General features: G+C 36.9%; 1 protein-coding gene across 11 annotated transcripts in view; it reads left to right on the forward strand.

The window, feature by feature from the left end:
* Nucleotides 1–26442, forward strand: part of ABI3BP (ABI family member 3 binding protein) — a 244633-nt gene that overhangs the window by 177452 nt on the left and 40739 nt on the right. For 6 of the 11 annotated variants that reach the window (XM_032299261.1, XM_032299262.1, XM_032299263.1 and 3 more), the window contains 6 exons: nt 5097–5171; nt 13656–13715; nt 15119–15199; nt 17685–17762; nt 21328–21393; nt 23061–23135. In XM_032299261.1, coding sequence (XP_032155152.1) covers nt 5097–5171; nt 13656–13715; nt 15119–15199; nt 17685–17762; nt 21328–21393; nt 23061–23135 — 435 coding nt within the window. Of the gene's footprint in view, nt 1–869; nt 927–1593; nt 1666–2112; nt 2161–2904; nt 2971–5096; nt 5172–13655; nt 13716–14265; nt 14314–15118; nt 15200–17684; nt 17763–21327; nt 21394–23060; nt 23136–26442 lie in introns of all 11 variants that reach the window. The other 5 variants (XM_032299257.1, XM_032299258.1, XM_032299267.1 and 2 more) reach the window with 4 other exon arrangements.

Here is a 26442-nt window from a genome sequence, read left to right on the forward strand (position 1 = left end):
TTTTCATTGCATTTGCTCTGTATCATTCTAGAAAATAGTCACATCTCTGATTAAGTGGTTGACAAAACCACTTAGAACTAATTTTATTCTTTATTCTTATGTTTTTCAACAGTTACATGTTTGTGGCTCTCTTTAATAGTAAATTAAATTTGTGTTAAAAGAACCACTAGTTCAGTTGTGACCATCAAGGAAAGAGATTTCTCACTTCAGTAAAAATAGTAAAACTTCTTCTTAAACATGTGAGCCCTTCAAAACATACTGCCCTTCAAACTTGTAAACAGGCAGGGCATGGTAGCTCACACCTATAATCCCAGCACTTTGGGAGGCCAGGGTGGGTGGATCACAAGGTCAGTAGTTCTAGACTAGCCTGGCCAATATGGTGAAACCCTGTCTCTCCTAAAAATGCAAAAATTAGCCAAGCATAATAGTGCACGCCTGTAGTCCCAGCTACTTGAGAGGCTGAGGCAGGAGAATCGCTTGAACCTGGGAGGCAGAGGTTACAGTGAGCCCAGACCATGCCACTATACTCCAGCATGGGTGACAGAGCATGACTCTGTCTCAAATAAATTAAACATTGGATCCTATTTCTTTTCTAGCATAGGATTGTAATTTCTTTCCATCTCTTTTGAGTGTCTTTTAATTAGATAAATGACATTTTGGTACTCACGTTGAATGTACAAAGTAGGTTGTTAATGGTAACCTACAGTAGTTATAATGTTGTGAATTCAGTTCAGTTATGAGGACTTCCCTTAGTGTTAATAATGTTGTTATACTAACAGTTAACTGAGCACTTACTGGATGCAAAGTATTTTTGTAAATACTTACAACCTGTCCTTGATCAACTGTACTATTTTCTGTTTTTTTAATAGTTTCTGATGTTCTGGAATCGGTTACATTTAGCACTGAGTCACCAAAGGAGACTATAGGTAAAAATATTCCCCAATGGGAAGTCAAGCATATGTGCTTTTTCATCTCATTGCAAAAGTCATCTCTGGATGTCCTCATGCTTTGTGACATTTCATAGCCACCTGCTCCTCACAGCTTGTCTGTGCTCATCCAATGGGTCTTGAATGTTGTATACGGCACATTGTGTTTATATCTGCTGTATTGCTATGCAAGTTTCATAATTTCCTTATTCTCACTTGAATATTTTAACCTTTTAATTCTGATTGCTCTTTCAATATAAATGTGTACATATACGCATAACCTATTTTTCATTTTCATATCACTTTTTGGATTTATCCATGCTTTTGCTCTCCAAGTACTCATTCTACGTGTGTTTCTTACTGGAATTCTTACATGAAAAAAAAATGGAAGGGGAATTATCTGCTTTGTTCCCGGTAGAATTGTTGTTGGCTTCGCATATATTATGTATGGGGTATGCGTGTTTCCCCCGTAGCACACTGCCTTCATTTCCTGCTTTCATTTCTGCCCTCCTAAACTGGAGTTATCTTCAAAATCTACCTAACTATTAATCTCAAGAATGAATCTGCTTAAGATAGCTCAGTTCTATTTTCAAATTAAACGCAGCGTTCTATTACAGTATGCTTTGGGTTGCCCATCGCCAACCAGCAATTCCCATTTCTTCCCTAGCACCAGCCAAAACAGGCTATGTATATCCCACTGCCAAAGCACCACTCTGGCCAGAGGAGTCAAAGACTGAAGGTAGCAAAGGTTTTTACGCGTTGATTCATTTATTCCACACGTTCTAAATGAACATCAGTTACATCCATGGAATATGAAAGTTCAAGCTGTGTTTCTTGATTCCTACAATTAAACAGATTTTGAAGAGCTGTAGCTTCCAACATTCTTGAATTCTTAAAGTGATGATTGACTGTCTCTGAATACAGAAGTAAATTCTGGTCTCTCTGTTCAAGTCTAAAGGTTAAGGCATAGTAACATTTGAAACCTGGTTAATGACAGTTAAAACATATTAATTGAAGGGTTCATATTACAGAATAGATTTTTCTCCTAATTCTTTTTTCCTGTCTATTGTCCTATCTGTAAAATTACGAGGCAAGTTCTTAACAAAATTTGATATTCAAAAAAAAAAATACTTTGCAGCTTAATATCTTACGGTTTCTAAAATTGTTCTCCTTTGTTTTGGTACAGTTGTGGAATCTATTACGTATGTGTCTGAACCACCTGAGACCACACTAGGTAATATTCTCGGTAGCCCAGCCCTATGTGCTTTCTGTCATTGCCGCCACCACCTGAGAACCTCTGGGTCTCTCTCATTGTGAATTCATGTTACACCATCACTCTTTGCCATAGCAGTTACTTTTCTTTCAAGGTGCTCCTGTCCATAACCACTGTCCAAAAATGTCTTTCCTTCAATTCAACTGTGTAACAAGACTTTGCTTTTTTCTCTACATTGGTCAGCAGAACTATTGAATCTAAAATACTTTTTTTCGTAACATGGAACATTCTGCCAGCTTGGCCTTGTGTTGAATGTTTCAGATCATGCTTCTTTGGTGTGATGATCGGTTTATACTTTCTGACCTAGCAACATACTTGCAATTAACACTCATCCCATCACGTTTATTTACACATGCGGCTTTTTTCTCCATTCTTTAAGTGAAATTGAGTGCTGCTTAACTGACTCATGCTATAATACTTTAAAAATTCCTTTATCCCATCATGATTCCTATCGAATATATCTTTCTAGCATTGTTGAGGTAGAGTCCTGTGAAATGAGGGTTTTAGAAGTACTTTATAAGCTGCATCTACAAGCTTTTTTTTTTTTTTAACCAAATGCATTATGAAGGAGTAGGAATGCTGTTTTGCTGCAGACTTGCAATTTTCTTTATTTTGAAAAATATTTGTTGCCATCTGGCCTGTCAACTGTACTCAAAGTCCGTGGAGTGCTATAGTAACCAGTGTACTTTCCTCCAATTACCATAGAAACGTCTCCTCTGCCTTCTCAATCTATAATCCTACCCAGCCCAGATGAGCCTCAGACTGAACCCGGTAAATACATTATTTTCTATATCGTATGTGAGGTGAGTGTTTGCAGAATGTCAGTGCGGTCACCTCAAGCCACCAGAGGCCCTGACTTTATCACTTTGCCCACAGTCTTTGATGGGTAATCCTACCTCTGATGTCCCGCTATCATTGATAATTACTCAAATGGCAGGGTTGTTCTTTAGCATATGGTTGAAACACCTCTCAGCCACTCTTCAAGTGTTTAATTCAGGGAATAGGAATGCTTCTGGGGAAGAACATTTATATTCTGATCTATTTTTAAATGTATATATTCAAATTTTAATTCTGATTCATCTCAATTAGTTTTACAAGTTCTGTGATCAGGTAAAAAGTAATTTAAACTTTCTAATTTGCTTTTGACATTAAAAGAAACCTCCAGAAACAGGTTTGACTGTGCAATCCACATGTAAGGGGATGTACTGGCCAGTCACCTTGTAGTTATTCAGATACCTGACTTCCTTCCACTCCTTTCTGCACTGCTTTGGCCATTTCACTGCATACAAATAAGAAAAACTGAAACAAACCAATTAATTTGGCTTCTCATATTAGAGTTTGAAAGGAAGGAAAAATAATCAACATGAGTATCTAAATATGCCTCCTAATTATAAAAAATTCTCTTAATAGCTATAGGTTTCAATGGAATAGAGGGTTATAAATAAGCCTAAACTTCTTTTTTAAGTGTCATTAAATATTTTTATATGGCTCTGCTTCCAGGGGAGACGTGGATATTAAGTTTACTCATTGTCTGCTAAATATCCTAGTAAATGTTGCCTATAAACCCTACAGTTTTTTAACCAAAATTAAAAAAAATCTACATTGACTAAAATAATGGAATCTGTCAGTTATACCAAACTTTTCCAAATTTTGTTCTTAATAACTATAATTAATATTATTGGAATGTCTCCTTGCAATTAGTGTTATTAGTGGTTCTTATCTCATTCTGTATCATTTTCCATGGAATTGCTTCATGACATGCCTAACCTTCAGATGGTCTTTCTTATTTTCTGGGGAAAGTAAGTAGCACATCAGTTAGAACCTTAGCAAGTAGGGTAGTTGAGAATCAGAAAATCACAAACTATGAGAAACTCTAGAATCACAGAATTTTAAGATCGGGAGGCTTCTTAAAAATTGTATCACTTTTGATGAAGAACCTGAGACTGTACACCCAGTGATTAGCAAAGGGGGCTCTAAACCCCTAAGTTCCAGGCTTCTAAACCAGGTCATCTCCAACATATATCAGTATTCATCTCTCTACAGGAAAGAAGATTCCACTGAAATCATTGTATTCCTTGCATTTTTTCATTTAGTATCAGGAAGAAGATTCTACAGACTCCTTCAGAAACTTCTGGTGTCAAATAACCCTTATTTTCAGCAAGTTTTTCTTAAGGTGTCTGACGCTGACCATGCTTATCCTTACCTTTCTTTATCCCAAACACACTTTAGTTCAACCAAATGAGGTTTTTCCACAAGCTGCCACCTTGCATCTGATAATTCTTTTCCTTTAGCAGGATAGATTTTTCATTTTTTTGGTGAAGAAAAAATTGATTTTTACACTGAATGTCCTAGAATTTCTTTAGGATTTGCCCAGCAAAGGAATGACTCTCCATAGAAAATATTCTTGGTGTTCAATTTCTCTTCCCCTATATAGCCAATTAAAACTGCATTTTGTTTAGTAAGATAATGTTTCCCTTGGCACTTACTATTAAAATACATTATATATTTGGAATATAATACGTTAACTTTGTTTTTTATTTAGAAAACATGTATTTGCATTTAAAATAGTACAACAAAATATTCTGATAAAATTATATGAACTTATAAGGATGAATGCTTGTTATTATAAAATTTATCCTCAAACTATTTAAAAGGTATTTGATGTCAATATTTCTGAAATCTCAAGTTTCATTTTGCCAGCCGAACATCTTAGATATCATTTAATGTGACTTTTGTTTTCTGTTACATAAAAAAGTTATCTTCCTATACTTTGCAGATCTTTAGGAGCACTCATTGTTGGGCATTGAGGTCGTCAGTCACTCAGTAAACATCTTTGAGCTTAGGTACTGCCATTATTGAAGGGCTCAAGATTTCCAAACCTGTATCCTTTCTTTTAGCTCCCAAGCAGACAACGCATGCTCCTCCTAAGCCAAAAACATCACCACGCCCAAGAATCCCACAAACACAACCAGGTAAATATATATTTTACATTTTAGCTTGAAAAGTTTGAGGTTTAGTGGGATTATTCTAGCCAATTGTTTATTAATAGTTATGATAGCAGATTGAGTCTTTAACACTTGTAAAACAAGTCTTTCTCTATAAACTAATATTTAAATTTATTTTTGGACTTGGTAAAAAAGTACATCATTGGAAGAGCTTATTCCACAGAGCTTCCCTTAATGTTGTGCTATTGAAGATAAGATGGATGTGAATGGCATTTCTTGGAAAAAGTAGCCTGCCTACTTCCTTTTCCTTCCCCAGCCTGAGACTACACTCCTGTCCCTTCCACTATTCCTGAATGTACTTCCTTCTGCCAATCATCTAATTTAAAATTTTCATCAATACATGGCCTGTCTACAATAAATATCTAAAGTACACCCACCCAGGATACCAGGAAAGGAAACTTTGCTACCATTGATCTGGTCTAGGGAAAGGAAAATGTTTAGCACCATCACATTATGATTGACCCAGGTAGTGATTCTGGATTCCCACCACAAATATTTTACTCATACCTCAAAATCCCTGCCATTAGGTACTGTCATCTTGTTTTTCTACAAGGAAGGAAAAAAAACCCTGTAGTTTTAGGTGTGGTCTCTAATATCAATTGAGAGAAATGTTACCTATCATTAAACCTTCTATTTTGAAGGAAAGTTCCACAAAAGTCATCATCTTACTCTGATGCTTTGTAATTTGAGATTTTGCAGTTTCTGGGATTTCACTGTTCTAAAATTATCTGGAAGTCTAACTGACCTATTTCTACAGCTTAAGGTTTAGTTTTCTGTCTGACTCCTATATGAGTAATGCTTTGTTTTATCAGTGTTCAGGCTATACCTTAGCACACTTTATGTGTTAAGCATAAGATTATTTTATGTTCCATATTCAGCTAATGATTTTAAATTTGCCTTATTTAGCATAATTGTAAATATATTATAATTGCTAAAACTTAGCTATAAAAATAATTTATTCTGATGATAAATATATGAAGGTACCAAGGCAACATTCCCCCAAATAACATGAAATTTTAAATAACAACGATACATTTGAAACATTAACATAATAAAAGCCTTAGAAAAATAACTAATGATTAGTGAATAACGAATAGGGATAAAAACATATCAAAGTTTTAAGAATATACCAAGTTATTAAATAGACCAAGTATATTAAATTTGTTATTATAATAGGAAACTAAAATCTGACTTTAAAACTCAACAGACAAAACTATATGAGAAGAAGCTCTCAGCTTGGATTTGAATATAAAGCTGAGACCAAAGGAGAAAACCAATGGAAAGAAGAAAGCATGAAAACTTGAATGTTGAACTATAAAAAATGAAAAATAAATACTAAAAGTTAAGACACTCAGGCATGAATCATGGTCAATAAAAAATTTTTAAGGCACAGGAGATATGAAGTAATAGGAAAACTTTATCTGCAACTTTATCTTTTTGAGCTGTACTTTATACTTATTAAAATGCAGCATAGTAAATAAGAAGCTTGCTGTAATTTTCCATTCTTATACTACATTCTAAGTTTCAAATAGTTAACAACTATCCCTGTTTATACTTTTTATTAAAATAGGGGTGTGGATAAGCAGAGCAGAGAACTACCTCCTGGAGAACTAAGGCCTCTCTCAGTGCTCTTCCGACACCTCTCCAGCTCTACATGTTCAGAGTTAAGGTTTTGTTCCCAAACCTGGTATTGCCCCAGCCATTATGATCAGGGCTGTCCATTGCCACAGAAGTGTGACACCCCCAGGAATAATCACAAGGCAACTCTTACCACTGTGGTATTCAAATAGCGTTTAGGTTTTACCTAGACTCAAATTCACATCCTAATGAACCAAATACTTTATTTACCAGGTTCTATGGGTTATATTTCAGAAGACAGGGTAAATGACATGTGTATTTTAATACGTATTAGTATCCTAGAGAAATAAACTCTTCTGTAAAAGTCTAAGAATGTAAAACGTAGTGCTGAGGTCAGGACAGAGCTATGTTTTATTGTGACATTTATCTCAAAATTTATCCTGAGAGAGATCAGAAGTAACAAACTTGGATTTCTTGACCTGTATCAAAGAGGAAGTCACTCTTAGATTCACTGTATAGCATTTCCATTCGGTAGATTGGGCATAACACAAGCTTCATCCAGTGAGGCCTTTAGAAAAAAACCCTCCAGCCATTCAGTTGAATTATCTATGACATTTAATGAGTAATCTTGACAAATTGAGCCCATACTCCATGTCCACACCAAAATGACAGTGGCTTTTCTCCTCATCTACCTTGGAAGAATGATTTACAATTCAGAGCAAAGAACTCCCTTGCTAGAAAATAGGTGCCATTTAACTTGGAGTCTAAACAGGAGGAGGTCTGGCTCATCAGAACTGTCTTCCTTATGAGCTCCTTTCTACACCAAGAGCTGTATTGGCTTTGCGGTCATCCTTCCGGCCCCCCAGGCATTGGGATAGATTTCAGTCATCAGGATAAAACCAGGGAGAAAATCTGGATATCAGCAAGCTATCCAAATCCTCATGAATATTCTATGTGTCTCTTCCCTTTGGAAAATTCTTATTTGTAGTCTTTGGAATTTCTGTAGTTCGTTTTATGTTTTCAGTTAAACTGGTTTTGACGGGAGCTTTTGGTGAATAATTAAGTGTTTAATTATTTCTTAAAAATTGAAATCATTTGCTTGGATTACCTACTTTAAAAATATCACCAGATTTATATTAGGGAGAAACCTGATTGGATATTCACCTAATAAGTGTATTTTTTTCTGATATAGTCTTAGAAGACAATACATTTAGAATTGAGCAAGCCAATATAACAATAGTTAGCAGTTATTTCCATGTACACTTTTTGTCAGAATAGCAGTTGGGAAGAGCAGGGTAGAGAACTACCTCCCTAAGAGCATACTGTTACCATTGACATTCTACAATGCTTCATTAGCGTCTTCTAGACATTGTTTCCTAAGCTGCTTATTTTTCCCCTTAAAGATGTACCATGTAATTTTATTCTTTGTTAAATAGTTTTTTCAAAATCAATTTTCCTAGAGGCAAGATATCTTTCTTCTCACACATGAGAATTCAAATCAGGAGTTATCAGCAATTTGCTTATTTGCCCTGATGATATATTAGATATCAGTATGCTTTTCTTTAAAGTTTTAGTGACTCCGTGCCTTCCTCTTTGCCTCTAAATCTTTTTAAGATTATATATGCTATGCCATTGATGTGATTAATAAGTTACTTCTTTAGATTTTTCTTTCCTTTTTTTTTTGGAGACAGGATCCCATTCTGTTGCCTGGTATGCAGTGATGTAATCATAGCTCACTGCAGCCTCAATGTCCTGGGCTCAAGTGATCCTCCTGTCTCAGCCTCCCAAGTAGCTGGGATTGCAGGTATGAGCCACCATGCCTGGCCTCGATTTTTTAATACTGTTTTACAACAGTAAACTGGAAAAGAAGTAGAGACTTTTGGGACAGGCCCATTTAAGTCTTTAAAATGCTGCTTAGCGGCTGGGTGTGGTGGCTCATGCCTGTAATCCCAGCACTTTGAAAGGCAGAGGTGGGCAGATCATGAGGTCAGGAGTTCAAGACCAGCCTGGCCAACATGGTGAAACCCCATCTCTACTAAAAATACAAAAATTAGCCAGGCGTGGTGGTGCGTGTCTGTAATCCCAGCTACTCCGGAGGCTGAGGCAAGAGAATCACTTGAACCCAGGAGGTGGAGGTTGCAGTGAGCCGAGATCACACCACTGCACTCCAGCCTGGGCAACAGAGCGAGACTCTGTCTCAAAAAAAAAAAAAAAAAAAATGTTGCTTAGTAAAGTTCAATGCTGGTTCATGAGAATTGCCCATCTTTTCGAGATTTGCTCTTTAAAAAAAAATGCACTAATGTTTGTTCAATTCAGCAAATATTGATTGCCACTTATCTGCCTGGTTTCATGCTTAGTGCTATCAGGATAAAAAGAATTAGGTATTATCCCAACACAGTGCAGTAGAGAAAAGAGGAATAGTAAGTGTAAAACAAGGCAAATCTCAGTAATTAATGGGTTAGTAATATAAACAAAACACAGTGAAATAACAGAAAAGTAATACATTATAAATGTATGAATTGGAGAAGGTATCATCAAGAAAAAGCTTTAAGATAGATTTTCATAGACAAGTAGCTATTGTTGATTTTTAAGGAAGCAAAGACTCAGAGGTATAAGAAGTGCTCTGTATAGCTGAGATACAGCATGATTCAGAATGACTGCCTTGCTGGCCATATGATGAGATTATTGAGAGACGGAGACTTCATTTAATTGGATTCATATGTTTGAGGGCTTTTAGGTTATGCTAAGCACTTCAGATTTTTTTCTTTAGACAATTAGCAGCCATTAAATTTGTATGCATTTCTTTGTGTAATCATGGGAGTGATATAATTATATCTGTATTTTAGAAAGATGGCCTTTTCTTTTTTTTAATGGAGTAGTAACTGGAAAATAAAGATTAGTAGCAAGGAATCACTTAGGAGATTTGCAACAATCTAGAAAGGTAAGTCTGAGAAATTGAAGTAATTGTGGTAGAAAGGAAACTAGGGGCATAATGCTGAAATGCCTTTGGATATGGAACTACAAAGACCTAGAGAATGACCGAATGCTATGGAGAGAAGGGTGACAGTGCTGTTCCTGGACTGGGCAGGTGGCACATAATAATGCAGTTTACTGAGACAGGGGACACAGAGGGAGGAATAAAGATGGCCGTGTACATGCTAGGCTTGCAGGGCCAGCAGAATGCTGAGTGGGAAGACGCTAACTGATGGTTGAAAATGCTTTCTGGACTTCTAAACAGAAGTCAGCATTTGGGGCACAGATTTAGGAGTCACTTGTTTACATCTAGATCGTTCTTAAATCCTGGATAACATCAACGAGGAGAAAGTGTAGATGGAGAAAATCAGAAGCCGGAAATCAAATATTTAGGCAGCATAGTTATATTTCAGGAGTAGGCAGAGGAAAAAGAGCCTCCAGATGTTGTCAAAAAAGATAGGGGAGAGCCAGGAAAGGAGTTGGGAGGTGAGGCAGGAAAAGTCCTAAGGAGGGAAGGTTGGCAATGAGATGGAGAGGGGTCATAGAGGCTGCCAGCTTGGCCGGTTATGTCCAGAACCCACTCTGAAACCTTTCGGCTGTGTGCTTCACAATTAGCAGTTTCCAGAATTTAGAAACTTAAATGAGTACATGTACCATTGATTAGAAAGGTTAATGTGGGGCCGGGCATGGTGGCTCAAGCCTATAATCCCAGCACTTTGGGAGGCCGAGGCGGGTGGATCACGAGGTCAAGAGATCGAGAACATCCTGGTCAACATGGTGAAACCCGGTCTCTACTAAAAATACAAAAATTAGCTGGGCGTGGTGGCGCGTGCCTGTAGTCCTAACCACTCGGGACACTGAGGCCAGAGAATTGCTTGAACCCAGGAGGCGGAGGTTGCAGTGAGCCAAGATCGAGCCATTGCACTCCAGCTTGGGTAATGAGCAAAACTCCATCTCAAAAAAACACAAAGAAACGTTAATGTGTCTTCAGTGAACAGTATGAATAGTCTAACAAAGCAAGACAATTAAAACCTATAAACAGCCCTTAGATCAGTACAAGTTACGTTTTGCTATTGAATAGGTGAAGAGACAACTCAGCCTTCAGAGTTCCTGGACCTAAGAATATGATTAAGGCATTGTTGCAGGAAATGAGGGAAGTGGAGGCTGGACCACGGTGGATGAAGAAGATACATCTAAAAGTTGAGGAAGCAGAGGCAGACGTATAGTTTTTTGATTAAAGGAATGAGAGCAAGAGAGAGGGACTGTTTGAAGGTAAAGCCATGTCAAGGGAATAATATTTTGGGGGAAATATAAGAGTATTTGAGCTGTTTCATAGGTAGAGGGGACGTAATTCAGAGAGAAATGGAAACGTGGACAAATAGAGAAAAATAGAAATAATGAAAAGTAAAAGGTGTCACATAAGATGGACGGGAGGTTGGCCCAAGAAAACAGGGACAGCCAGCAGGTGGCCTTCGATGGGGCTTCCTCTCAGACCGGCCCTCATGGTACAAGGTTAGAACAAAGGAATGGAGAGCCTTGAGGTGAAAAGGGTATGTAGCATACACGTGTTACTTTGCTAAGAGAATCGGTCTCTTTGTAGTCTATTGCCAGGGTAAACCTTATTGCAGACTTCATATTCTAACTTTATCAAAAGGAAATGTATTATTTTCTGACTCTAAAGATTCATGCACATGCATTTACACTTGTCTATGGTAGATATTGGCCATTCCTACTTGTCTTGTGTTAGTTGGACTTTTCTTTGGAGTGACACGCTTTATTCAGAAAGATTGGTTGGCATAAATGGTATAAGTTGGTTAAGTCTAAAATTATAATAAATATTCTTATAAAGAAATCAAAACTGCCTTCTCAGGAAGTTGTTATTTTCATTGATGAGTTTCTCCCGACATGAAAGATAAAGGTTGCAGGGATCCTGCTCTAGTTCAGTATACAGAGGGATGCCACATAGGAAAAAAAGAAAAAACAGCTTGAATTTCTTGGAGCTGTAGTTGGCCAAGTAGGAGAATGATTCATATTACTTTCCTGTAAATATTTCTATTTCTTGCCTTTCCACTGATTTCACCTGCTTTAGGAAGTCTGCTAAGGCAGTTTATTAAATCATCACTTCATGGTTAAAAAGAAAAGTGCCAGTTTTAGCATCTGGAATCCACATTACCCCAGCCTAAATTCCTCAGTGAACTAGAGCAGCAGTGAATAATGTATTTACAGGATGGTAGATGTATTAGCACCACATGTCTCCTCGGCTTCTGCTTTCCTTAATCCCAGGTCCTTTTTGCTTGGTCTAGCACTGTAACTAACTAGAAAATTTATAAACTAAAGGCTGCTTTGAATGCTCATGGCCTTCACAGAACTAAATCAAAGTGCCTTCTCCTTCGGCCTCAAGATAAACATTTTATTTCATTTATGGCTGGAAATTTCTCATATTTTACTATTTGACTATCCCAAGAAACTACATGCAAAGGCAAAGTATTCACTATTGTGGTGGGCTTTCTCTACCTTATCAACCACTAATCTTTTTAAGGTTTCTTTTTTTAAGAAAATCAGCCATATTTTCAACTATCCTTGCATGTTACCTTTTAGCTCATAGAGGTTCTGAGTCAAGTTTCTGTTCAGTATACCAGTTTCACAACTGTAATTTCACTGATACTTACCGGTATAGTCTAAGAGCAGATGTGGCATGCAAGTTAGACGTGATTCCCAAAAACAAGAAAAATAGATTGTTCATTTTATATGACCTATTTCTACATTAATGGTAAAGTGGTGTTTGGCTACCTCATGCTAAAGAAAGTTTCCTTCATCTTTCTTCTGAGGCAAGATTCTAGCCTGAATCACAATTTTTTCCCCCGCATCATATAAGATGCAAGGAAATGACACTGCTTGACAAAAAGATACTGGTGTGTATGAAAGGTGTAATGTGGTAGGGAAACCTTTCATTGAGAGAGTAGGGCTGGGTACGGCCTCCTCGTGGGGAAACTGAGTTGAAGTACTTTCCACTATTTGGGGAATGAGATTTTGTTTTAGAAATCTGGTACTAACAATAGGCAAATCACCCTACTATTTTCCACACTGAAAAATGTGATACCAAGTTTCCAATCTACTCTTTCGTTTTACTAAAATAGAATACAAGCATTAAAAAAGATACTGAATTTCAGGGACTGCATAGGAGTCGGCCTCTTGATCAGCTGACATTTCTGTCTTTTGCTTTCATATGCTTATGTGAAGCATGCTTGACACCTAATATACTGGAAGCTGCCTCACTAAAGGGGACAAAAATGGCAACAGCTGTCATTTACTATATAACGAGCACTGTCATTAACCTTACATGTGGTATCTTCTAATGACTGGCTGATTCCTTTTGCTTCATCTTCTGCCCCCGAGTAACTGCAAGTGCCATTCAGAATGAGGTCTTGTTATCTTCTTATATACTCAAGATTTTTCCTTTCTTATTGTTTCCCGCAATTTGTAGCCATTTTGTGCCTTATCTAAGATATATATTTTCTGTTGCTGTTGGTGGACTTTAAGCAAGAATATGAAACAGCAGCCAACCACTTCATGCAAAAAACTGACTTCTATTTTGAAAACCACTTGAGGACGCTCTACCTCATTGTTTTATTACGTTAGCTATTCTTCTTCCTCAAGGAAGTCTTCCGAATGAACTGTGACTCGCTTCGTTTCTGTTTTACTGCCACCAGAATCTTCCCTGTATGGTAACGTTCTTCCATTTTGAAGACAACAGGCATCTTCTCAACTCTGGTTGTTAACCACTGTAAAAATACTTTTGCTTCCTTCATTGAGCTTTCGGGGATTTCGGTATCTGTAGGTTAAGCTCACTCCATTTGGGACATTTAGAGTATACAGTGTTTTATCATCTTTTTCTTTCAGCTCCAAAAGATGTGCTCCTTCCTCAGAAACCAGACACTGAGGTCTCTCAGAGCGAACCTGGTAAATTAATTATTTCATCCTCTGGTTAAGAAGTATATTTTTCAAAAAAATATTTTTTGAAGTAAATATATTTCTAATTGCTGTGATATGGAAGAAATTCAGAGAAAAAATATGGGTATAAAATGCATATATCCTTTGGGTAAGTTGAATCATCTGGTTGAAATATTTTTCCATGGTTAGATGAGGGACTAGTACATAGGTTCATTGAGTAGATCATGCTAAAATTGTAAATATCATCGTTAACTAAGGCAGCTCTTATATCCTTTCAAAATGTAGCAGTAGCTATGTCACAACTATGGGTGTACTTTTAAGTAAAAAATGTGGTGCCTACTCAGAATTTTCCCCAAAGTGACAGCAGATGAGAACTTGAAAGTTTTAGTTAAACTAACTTCTCTGATTGGCATCTAATGTGCAGAATTTTCTCTTTATCATAATTCTTAGAGAACATTTAAATTATTAAGCCAGTGCATCTAAAAAACACGGAAACTCTTTTGACTTTGCCAGGTAGTAATTCTCATAAATATGTTCCTTTGGTTTGCTTTTGGCATAGTTCTGCAAGCTGTCACCTTTAGATTTGAGCCACCAAAGACAGCAATAGGTAATGGTTTCCCCATATTGACCAGCTCTGTTTTCTTTGCTACCATCAAGATTGTGGATCTTTCTCAAATGATCCTATTGAGACATCACTTCTTCTCAATTCATTTCATCATTTTATTCTCATTATTATTACTCTTTCCAAAATAGAAAAGCAATTATTTCACTGTTGTAATGGGTTTGGTTTGAAGACCACCTTAAGACAACTCATTACTGAGTTGTATCCACCTTCATTTATTTCATCTATCTCCATGTTCAAAATGAGTCCACTGTGTTTACTAATGGTGCCCATTTAACGATTTCCATTGGTATAGTGGTTCTCAGCTGTAATGTAACATGCTAGCATGTGGCAAGTTTGAATGACACTGCAAGTAACTATCAATATTGGTCAAAATACTGAAAATCGCCAGTGATTTGTTAAACTGCGCTCAAGCAGACTCGAGGAGATTATCCCAACAATGATGATATTCTCACTCATTTTGTAATCCTGTATGCTCTCTTGAATGGGGCAGAGAGGGACAGAGCTACAGCCAATAGTCCAGGACTGTGTCTAACCCACACCCCATCTCAACCAGCCGTTCTCAGATTGGTTCAAGAATAGGATGTCATGTCGTATGTGTCCTGGTGAAAAAACAGTTGAGAACCATTATTCTAATGTTCCACAGTCATTTTTCTGAAAGTTGTGTGCGCACTTAACTTTCTTCTTTCCTTTTTCTATTTCAAGTGAGGGAATTTCGTGTAATACCAATCTGGTCTGGTGCTGGCTTTGAATCTAAAAATTTACAACCTTGGTCCTTTTCCTTTTGCAGCTCCCCTAGAGACACGAGGCATCCCTTTTATACCCATTATTTCCCCAAGTCCTAGTCAAGAGGAACTACAGACCACTCTGGGTAAATTTTCTTTTAATATTTGTTCAAGGAGAGCCTGCCTTTTAGGAATTTCCCTTAAAGTAGCCATAATACATTATGTTCACAGATTGTTTCTAAATAATAGGTTATTTTAAAAATCCATTTTACTCGATCCCTTTACATTAACTGTGTATTTGTCCTTGTAATATTTATGCTGACTTTCAATATAAAATGAGAATGTTTTAACACATCTTCAGATGTGTTAAATTGGCTCTAGTGATTGTGATTTAGAACACCTCAAAATAAGTATTGTTTAAGTATTAAGATTCAAATGGTTCTTAAAAATTTTAAGTATTCTAAAAAGAAAATTGTTCCGAAATCAATGCTATTCTTTTTTGTTGCTTTTTCTGTAATTTAAACTGTATTTGGAAGGAAAAATTCGTTATCTAGTACTTATTAAGACTTTACTGGGTGCTGAGTGCAGGGATAAGTGAGGCACTTCTAAAAAGAAACTTTGAAAGAGGAATCCTTACCCTAGAGACTTCACCCTCTAATATGAAGACAGGACTTAGTTACAATACTGCAGCCTCTGTGCCACCCAATACACTACATGCCTTTTTAAACTTTAAACCATGTAACTCTGTGAAATTGGTTTTATTACTTGCCCCATTTTACAGACTAGAAAACTGAGGCATAAATGTTTTAAAAATTTGGCCAAGGTGAAACAGCTGATGTCAGAGCCAGGATTAGAATCTATACAGTCAGCCACCAGAGTGCCTAGGATTAACATCAACGTTATACTATATTACAATGAATATGATAGAGAAATGAGCAGCATGTTGAACAGACAAACCACCTGGAGACATAAGGAAAGGCTTCTCAGATGAGGGTCATTTACAGCAGGTCTTCAAGTTGGAATGAGAGTTGACCAGTCAAAGATCCAAATGGTTCTTTCAAGTTATGGACAGATGGGAAAGAGGCACAGGGCAAGCAATGGCAGTTGGACTAAACTGATGAGCGGGCAGTTGCCTGGAGAAACAGGCTAAGTTGGAAAGGTCCATTGGGATGAGCTGGACATACTTTCAAGGAGTTCAACACAAATTCATTCACTCTGGAAAACTCCACTTTGCCTGTCTCTTGGCTGAAAATGAACCAAAAAACTAGAGTTCTTGGCATGGCTCCTCTGTCCTGTCCACACCACATCCCACATGTCTTTGATTCAATCAGTGGCCCTATTTGCCTCTCTTCATGTCTAACCATCCATCCTTCAGGGGTATCTACTGAAATAAAGTTACCGATCACATTTTAAAATCCTTTCAGAAGAAAATATTAAAATTGAGCAAATATATCCTAACCAAATATTCATCTGGTCTAGCTTATGTCAGCAAAATCAATGTCACCCATAGTGGAAAAGTTAAAAGTACTTTTCAGAAGCCACTACTAGATTTGCTGATTATTTAACTTCTCCCTGTTTTTTTAATGTGTCTTGGTTTATTCATGTCAGAACCAGTACCTGTCAGTTATCACAAATATATTTCTTTAGCAGAATCAAGAGAATAAAAAAGGACAGAAAACAAAAAGATAGCAGTGTATCATTTACACCAAGTATTTCCTTGGATCTAGTATGGGCAAAGTGAACAGTGTAATTTGCTGTGTCTGTATGATGCATGATTTTAAGGTAACATGGGAATGGAAGTATTGTATGTATTTTTTTATTTTGTCAGGAGGATTATATTTGTATGTCAAACATACACTCTGATTTTCACATGAGAAAAATAGAATATTTGTTTCTATGTGATATAAATATACATCTTTTCATATGATATATTTTCTTTCCAGCTCATCAAAATAACATGTGGGATTTATGGGCAGGGAAGAAACATGAAAGAGATAAATACATCAAGGCAACTAGGAGACTTTCATACCTGAGCCCTATCCAAGAATAGCCACAATTAGAGTAACGAAACAATGATCTTGAGCTAAAAGCTTTTGGAAATCCTTATGACAATCATTAAAATAACAGTGTAGGCTGGGCGCGGTGGCTCACGCCTGTAATCCCAGCACTTTGGGAGGCCGAGGTGGGTGGATCACGAGGTCAAGAGATCGAGACCATCCTGGTCAACATGGTGAAACCCCGTCTCTACTAAAAATACAAAAAATCAGCTGGGCGTGGTGGCGCGTGCCTGTAATCCCAGCAAGTCAGGAGGCTGAGGCAGGAGAATTGCCTGAACCCAGGAGGCGGAGGTTGCGGTGAGCCGAGATCGCGCCATTGCACTCCAGCCTGGGTAACAAGAGCGAAACTCCATCTCAAAAAATAATAATAATAATAATAATAATAGTGTAAGCAGATATCACAAATGAGAGTTATTAAAATATACCATTAACTTTGGATTATTGTGATTACTGAGTGTATTTCTAAATGCATTTTATCCTTTTATTATTGCATGGGGAAGAAAAGTGTATGTTTTTTGGTCATATTCATAATGATAATTATTTAAAACAAGCCATCTTACTGTGTTTTCTCCAGAAGAAACAGACAAATCTACCCAAGAACCCTTCACGACTAAGATTCCACGAACAACAGAACTGGCAAAGACAACTCAGGGTAATCTCCCCAACTCTGGAGAATAAGTTTTCCTTATTTGCTTTTAATCAGGAAAGAAATTTTCTTTTCAGAATGTCATTTCTCATCACAGTGGATTACTTGACTGTTTTTTGTCATTTTATAGGTGAAAGAAATCAGCCAAATCGGAATACTTATGTGAATATAAGTTGAATATAGGGAAGACAAGTTCTTTCATCAGAGCTTACTTTTTCGAATGTATTGTTGACCAACTTCATGCTTATAACTAAGAATGAAGGATCCCATTTTTTTCCCTACAGTTGACCTTCATTTGCCTCATTTTCCATATCTGATAAATAACTATTTTTTCTTCTTCCTCCTTCTTCCTCTTGAACCTCCTCCTCCCCCTCTCTCTCTTTCTCCCATCTCCCATCTCCCCCATTTGATGAAACACGTTAATATTGTGGGTAAGAAAAAAGGCTATGAACAAGAAAAGTCACTCTTCAAAATGAAGATAATATCTAACATCCAGGGAAGTGATTTCCTATTTTTTATTTCTTCTCTGTGATTTTCTACTTTGGGGAAAGTGAACTCACCTACACAAAGCCCCATCTCATCTTGATGCACTCAGAATGCTTTTCCTGTTTATACTTTTCTGTCCCGTTATCCTACTCAGGTTATAACGCTTGTGGACTTCTAATACTTTGTTGTTGTTCATGTTTTAATGACTCCTTTGCCCGTTCTGCTTCTATCAGATGGTAGAAAGCCAAAAGTAAGACAGAAAAACAAAAGCAAACATTTAGGGAGTTAGAAGACAAATAAGTGTATGTTGCCCATTATGAGTTCTAATTTGAGGGGGAAAGCTGGTGGGAGAAGTTTGATAATGAGAGGAAATGATAATAAAAGAAATCTAATTTTAAAGTACATGTTGTGTCACTGGGGCAATATTTATTCCAAGTAAACATGATGAAGAAAGACTCTCTATGGTTAAAGGGCAGTTCCTTTAAATTTTCTAAATCTTTCTTGTTTGTTTGGTTTAACTTTCATGTTTTAAACTTTTATTAAGTAAAATTTTATTTGCTATTATAATTATGCATAGAAATCTGAAGCATAATATAATGACAGCCCTATCACGTCTCTATGACCAGCCTCAGCAATGAACAGATGTCAGTCGTGAGACATCCCTATTCCACCCTGATTTCTCTTTGTTTATTATTTTATGTTTTTGCAAATCTCTTTAACTTCTGGTTTAAGAGAAGATAGCTGGATTCTCATAATCAAACTGTTTTTACCACAAAATACGTAAATATTTACAACAAGCAGGATAAATACTCTCATTCCACACAGGTTGTGTTGCCAAATGAGAAATATTTCAGCTTTTTAGAGATTTAAGGATTATAGAATGAAAATAAAAGATCATAGGCCTGTTCTTTCCTTTTTTTTTTTTTTTTGCCTTTTCTTACATTAAAGAGAATATTAATATTGTGTCACCATTACTAGTATATGTGGAATTTTAATCAAATTCCTTCAAAATATTGTATTAAATATAAATTTGACTGGTTGTTGGGAGTCTATCCATCATCTCATATCATTATATAAATTGTCTTAACATGTTTGTATATGTTGACTTTTTTCTTATATCCTTAGCTCTTTTTCTATGTTTAAAATTGAAACCCTTGCCGGGCACGGTGGCTCACACCTGTAATCCCAGCACTTTGAGGGACGGAGGCGGGCGGATCACAAGGTCAAGAGATTGAGACCATCTTGGCCAACATGGTGAAACCCCGCCTCTACTAAAAAAAAAAAAAAAATTAGCTGGGCGTGGTGGCGCGCGCCTGTAGTCCCAGCTACTCGGGAGTCTGAGGCAGGAGAATAGCTTGAACTCAGGAGGCGGAGGCTGCAGTGAGCCGAGCTCATGCCACTGCACTCCAGCCTGGCGCCTGGCAACAGAGTGAGACTCTGTCTCAAAAATAAAATAAAAAATAGAAATAAATAAAATTGAAACCTTACAGCAGTTTTCTCAAGGCCATGTATTGTTTGGTGATGAGCTATATGAGTAACTTATAACCTGAATTCAAATTATATTTCAGCTCTTTTATTAAAAAATTCTAGATTTAAATGAAGACTATGGGGAAAGCTAAAACAAAAATTCAGATGCAGTGGCTTTGAAATCATGTAATGCCGATTATTTTTGTGGTCTACGGTCAATCTCTTTCCTGTCCAAAGTCCTAAAACTTACATATATTCTAGCATGAGACAAGAACTATGATTCTTATTTTGTTTTAAGCAGAAGCAACTTAACATTCAGAGGGATTTCCATGGAAAGCTGAAATAGGTTAAATTAACAGAGAATCCCACCATCTCAAACTTGAAAGAAAAAAATTGCAAATAATCATCAGGCCCTTTAGGGTCTGTGAGAATTAATTTTTATAGCATCAGTTCCTGTGTTCACTCTGGTTATTACACTTGGGAAGGTCCAAACTAAACATACAGAGAATTTCAGTATGTGTCCACTGCTGTCGGCTTGAAGTATGGCAAAATTTTGCTCATCAGAGTCTTTACATTGGACGTTTATAAATGAGCTACATTATAACCTATTTCACAGGCATACTTTTTTAACTTAGTAGGCAAGGCATTGCTGATTTATGGCTATATAAATATCCACTGAATATGTGAACAAAAAATCATTAAAACGATGTAATCTACTTGCATAGTTTGCAAGAAAAATGTTTTCCAAAAAGGTTACCAAGAAAGCTGGTGGCAGGAGGAAGTATCTGATGGGGAGGTGGGGACAGAGGAGAGCAGCATGGAATGGATGAATTCCAGAATAAATGCCTATGTTAAAACCTTAGGATGCATTAATATTTCAGCAGGTTCTCATAAGTTTGCCTGCATCCGATGGTCACTTACTCGTTTAGCAAGTCTTAGGAGGCCTTTCCTTGCAGGTCCTGGATGACGGGGCCAGAGAGTAACAAGGGTAGGTGCCAGGGTTTATCTGAGTTCTTGCTCCTTCCTTGCCCTCTTTTGATAGGCAGGGCACCAGATGTCATTTTCTGTCATTTCCACAGCATTTTGGATGGCACTGAATGAATACTTACTCATTTCAGGTTCATGAGCAAAGACAATTTGATAGAGACCACATACTCCTGTTCTTTCTTCTTTACCTACCTAAACATTCATTTCTCTTTTTACCTTTAAGATTGTTTGACCTCTTTAGCAAACTAATATTTCACAATGACTTTTTACTGAGACGTTAGATGAATGGATGGATGGACAGATGAACAGGCAGATGAATGTCTTATGTGTTTATCACGTTAAGCAACCATCTGGTAAAATGTATGCTCTTGAAGAATAAGGACAAAATGATGACTAATCCTTAACACAGCTTACAAATGAACTACCTCTATGTGCATCTTTAATTTTCAGTCATGTATGTTTTCTTTTGTTTTCCTTTAGCATGAAGTCTATAATGCATAATGGGAATTTTCTGAAACTTCTTTCTACTTCCATGCAAAGTGTATGAATTGTTGGTCCCTGGGATGCTAAATCTCCATTCAGGAGGCTTTGGTCTGTTGCTTATTAAATATAAAGTGTTCCTCTCTTTCAGCACCACACAGATTTTATACTACTCCTGTGAGGCCCAGAATATCTGACAAGCCACACATCAGACCTGGTAAGTTGTTTCTCTGATTACTTAAATAATCAGCAGGCAGGGGAAGATATGAAATGGATTGAAACAGCCAAATATGCCAAAGGGGACTACATATCCTTACATTGCAATAGAGACATACAGAGAGACTCTGATCCATGTGGATAACTGGAAACGTACTGATGAATCCAGAAATGTGGTAAGACTAGACTAAGGATTTTAAGGATAATCAGATGCAGAGATCACTATGAAACTTTACTGATATAAACGTATTTTTGAAATAGTGTTGGACAATTTTCCATGACAGTTATAGAGATAGCGTAGAGTTAGCTACAACATTACATTATTTAATACTTACTTTCAGATATTCTTTCTGTCTTAATAAAAGAGGGTCTCTTTTCAGCATGGAAAAGCTCTTGTTCTGGGTGAACATTTTTACTTGATTCCTTCAGAGAATAAAAATATCACAAGTTCTAAACAGCAAAAATAAAGTTACAATCATATATTGGAAAATATGTTAAATTTACTGAATTTTCCAAAGGTCCTAAAATCTCCCTCACTGGAGCTTGTTCAGAAAAATGTTAACTTGGAGGGGTTTCGTTCATGGAAATCACTCTTAATGCTGAGACACAAGTTGAACCAAACCCTGGTATTTTATTTTCTTTTTCTTTGTGATTCTAAGGAGTCTTAAAGTTCCAAATGATGAAACCTGCTTACAAATGAATGTTCTTGGTGAATGCATCTTTAGAACAATAATTTTATATACTTTTGTTTATGGAGAGTCCATGTATTTTTTTTTTTATAATTTTCCAACTTCTAAAGGTAATTAGGCACAGAAATCTTTCATAACCACGTGTATCTCCCTGTGACTTGTGTGTCATGGTAGGTGTTAAGAGCTTAATGTGAGACTGGTTATATTAAACATTTCTAAAAAGTAAGCAGTAACAATCATGGCTACTAATGACCGAGCAGTGGCCATGTGTCCTGTGAGGTACAGTTGAGGAAGCTGAGAAACAGAGGAACTAGAAAGTGGATCAAAGATGAGCAGTATGGCTCCAGGGCTTCTCACATAAGCACAATACACTTAGTGTTCTTCCTTAAAGAGTTTTCTAAGTGGATTATAAAATTGGTCACTTCTTAAGGCTTTGGTAAGGCTATGACTTTCTCCCGAGCAGGAGAGAAAGTGAAATGGTTTCATCAAGTTCTATGTTTGACAATGGACTTTGTGAAAGGACTAGTATAATGAAACCTCTGGACCTAGAGATTCCCATGAAAGGAAAGACTCCAACTTATGAATGGAGGCCTTGACAAATACACTTCAGATTTTGTTTTTCATTAGGCATATGTAGTCCTGATCTTTCTTCAGCTCCATTTTGGAACGTAGCTAATGCTTATAAATGAAGCGAGATATTTCCCACTTCAGATTATAAATTCCCTTGCCAGTTACTTTTTCAAGTCAAGTATTGAAGCCCAGTGATCATCTCAGAGTACAAATTCAGGTCTCTATTTTGAAATTCAGGTCCATTATTTTTATACAAGAAAGTGGTTTCTATAATCTGAATAATATTTTTTGGTAAATCATCTTTTTTATTGCCTAGTTAAATGACTTTCAATTCTCTGAGAAATTTTGTTTCTCTTGGCTGCAAACTTTCAATAAGAAAATGAACTATTTATATACCACTTTATTTTAGTTTTGAATACGACAACTGCAAGACCTACTAGACCTAAACCCAGTGGGATGCCCAGTGGGAATGGAGTGGAAACAGGTAAGAATCACAAATGAGTTTCCTTTTTATCCTGTCAAAACTATAAGCATTACTCAATTTTCATGATTTTGTTGAAGTCACGTTTTAATTTCCTTTTTACCAGTTTTTGAAGTTCTTAGTGAAAATATAACTGAAAATTATAGCTCATTCCAAATCAAAACTTCAAATGTCTCTAAAAATAGTGAAGACTTTTTCACTTTTCTAAACCTAGTCTTCTAGTGACTGTATATAATCTTCTTGAAACGATCCTAATTATAAATTGAGTAAAAACACTAAAAATAGCTATTTCCCCTAATTTCAAAATAGTTTTTATACACAGACTAGTCCTTGAACTATAATTAGTTGGTTTTTAAGTTTATAATTTAACAAGTACCATTAAACATTTTTTGAATAAATGCATCTGTTAGCAATCTGGAAAATGAAATTCAAACAAGAAATATTTAATCAGAGCAGTTTGCATTTGATTATGCTGGTTACAGTCATTAATGCTTTCAAGTCATTCATAGCTCTTATCTAGTCAGATCTATGGGAGTAAGTATCATGCTAGAAAAACTAGGGTACTGATCTAATAAATGTTCAAACACCCAATTTACTCCTTGTGTGAATGGTAGTTATTTAGATGCCTTAACATAGAATTGTATCATTCCTTTTAAATGTTTTTAGTAGTATAACTCTTGTGTTCACATAGGTTAAAAAAAATAGTATTTTTAATGCATATATATCTGATTAACCCATGACAGTTCTCTAATGAAAAAGAGATATGAATAATAGGTAGAGATATTTAGTCTAAAAATTATTTAACTTTAAGAAGGTGCTTTTTGTACTTGATTATTACACTCTGAATTTCTAGGAATTCATTTATCTTCAAACCAAATAATGAGGCCAACACTATAAATTTGTGACTCACAAAACGCAAGAAAGCATTCCAATATCTATCTGAGCTCAGCTCCTCCTTCTATTCTTCCCAACAGTGGGATTCAATTGTGCATAATTTTTCAGATTGGTTGTAAACAGCACCACCTTCTCTCAGATTCTTTTGAGAGGAAGGCAGGTAAAAATTGTTTAATATTCAAGCAGTTCCTTGGAAGTTGCCTAAGTAAAAATAAAAGAAAGCACTTAGATATCAACCAAGCAAATGAAAGACAGGTAAAGTAGTTGTGATCACACTTAAAAGCTATTAACCTTCACTGTAATATTGATTCTTAATAGGAACATGCAATCATCTCTCAGAGAAACAAGCTATTATTATATTTTAGCTTATCAACATATAAATATTTTTCCAAAGCCCACTTGTATTACAAACAGATATCTATTACATTCTTGTAAAGTCAACTTTATCCAACTTAACTTTGCAGGAATAATATATCAGAGTGTTTTCAATTTAATTTGTCAGTTGCTGGGAGATATTGGGCTAGTGGGCACAGGTAGACAAAGCTGAATTCACAGTTTTCTCTTTCTTTATTTCACCTCCCTCTCCAACCAAAATTTTTAGTTCCTGGTCTGTTTTCTTTTGTTTGTCAATTGTGATCCCCTGTCAAGGAAGGGACTTGCTGCCCACCTCCAGGGAGTGACGTCAGCAGACAGCATCCAGCTATCATCTCCCTCAGAGTAGGTTTCTACTAGAGAGCACTGAATGCAGACATGGGCAGTACATCTCCATGTCATCCACAATAATTCATAGAAACCAAATGGAAGTCATCCCAGGAATGCAAGGTTGGCTCAACATTCAAACAAATTAGTGTAATTCACCATATTAACAGAATAAAGAAGAAAAATCATATGATTATTCAAGTAGATGCACAAAACAACCTAGACAAAATTTTAAATTCATCCCTAATGAAAGCTCTCAAGGAATAAGGAATAAAAGGAAGTTTCCTCAATCTGATAAAGGGCATCTGTGAAAAAGCTATAACTACCAGATTTCACACCAGCAGTAGTTGTGGCCAAGTGGTTAAGACAATGGACTAGAAAAAGCTGCAACTAACACTATACTTAATGCTGAAAGACTAAACACTTTTCTCTTGAGATGAAGAATATAGCAGGGATTTCTATTTTTACCACTTCCATTGAATATAGTAGTGAATGTTTAGCCAATGCAGTAGGCAACAAAAGTAGTAAAATAAAATGCAGATATTATAAATAACACAATTATCTATGTAGTGTATTATTAAGGAAAACAACAGCTCTCAGATATTTGCCTAGAGAATACTATTTTATGAAATTGGTGGGCCTGCATGGGGGAGAGGCCGAGCCAGGAGTGTGTGGGTCCGTGGGAGAGGGCAGAATCAGGACATGCTACCCCAAGTCCAGCGAGAAGGAGTGACATTTCTTCAGAATTCATCCTGGAATCAAATGTTATGCCAAAGAAAAATTTCTGAAAGAACTTTCACTGTGAAAACTACAAGAATTTCTATTAACCATCTGAGACAACATAAAAAACAGAATAGTGGCTGCCAGGGATTCAAGAGTTTGCAAGATGGCCAAATAGGAACAGCTCTGGAATGCAGTTCCCAGAGAGAACACCACAGAGGGTGAGTGAACACCACATTTCCAAATGAGTTATTACTGCCCACAGACCAGGAGATTCCCAGGCTGAAAAGCACCACAAGTTTCCAGCACTGCTGTTTCAGCTGGCACAGTGGGTCCCCACACAAAAACTCACACAAATATGGGCGGCCATTTCACCTGGCTCCTGGAACACCTGGGAGACAGAGCTGCCCATTCAACTGAAAAAAGAGGAGGGTGAAACAGGGAGCCAGGAGATCTGACTCAGTGGGTCCCACCCCAACAAAGACTAGCAATCTGAAACTCTCTGGATTGAGAATTTCACAGCAATGGCAGCTGGACCCGGGATGGTCCAGCTCTGTTGGGGGAAGGACATCCGCCATTACTAAGGCAGTCCACCACTACCGAGGCAGTCCGCCACTACCGAGGCAGTCCACCATTACCGAGGCAGTCCACCATTACTGAGGCAGTTCTAACTATACCACTATAAAAAAAAAAACCAGAAGGAAGTACACACAGCAGCTGGGCAGAGCCAAGGCAGCTCAGCAACTCCTCTGCTGGCAGACTGTGACTAGGCTACCTCCTTGATGGGCAGGAAATCTCTGAAAAAAGGCAGCAGCATGTCAGGAGCTTATAAATAAAGCCCCACCTTCCCAGGACAAAGCACCTGGGAAAAAAAGGTGGTTCAGAGTTCCGCTGCAGCAGAATTAAACGTAAATGCCCAGCAGCTCTGAACAGAACAATGGAGTTCACAGCTCAGCACTTGAGCTCCTATAAGGGACAGACTGTCTCCTTAAGCAGC

The sequence above is a fragment of the Sapajus apella genome, unplaced genomic scaffold (assembly GCF_009761245.1).
Source record: "Sapajus apella isolate SASKATOON/1434 unplaced genomic scaffold, GSC_monkey_1.0 scaffold40, whole genome shotgun sequence".
NCBI lineage: Eukaryota > Metazoa > Chordata > Mammalia > Primates > Cebidae > Sapajus > Sapajus apella.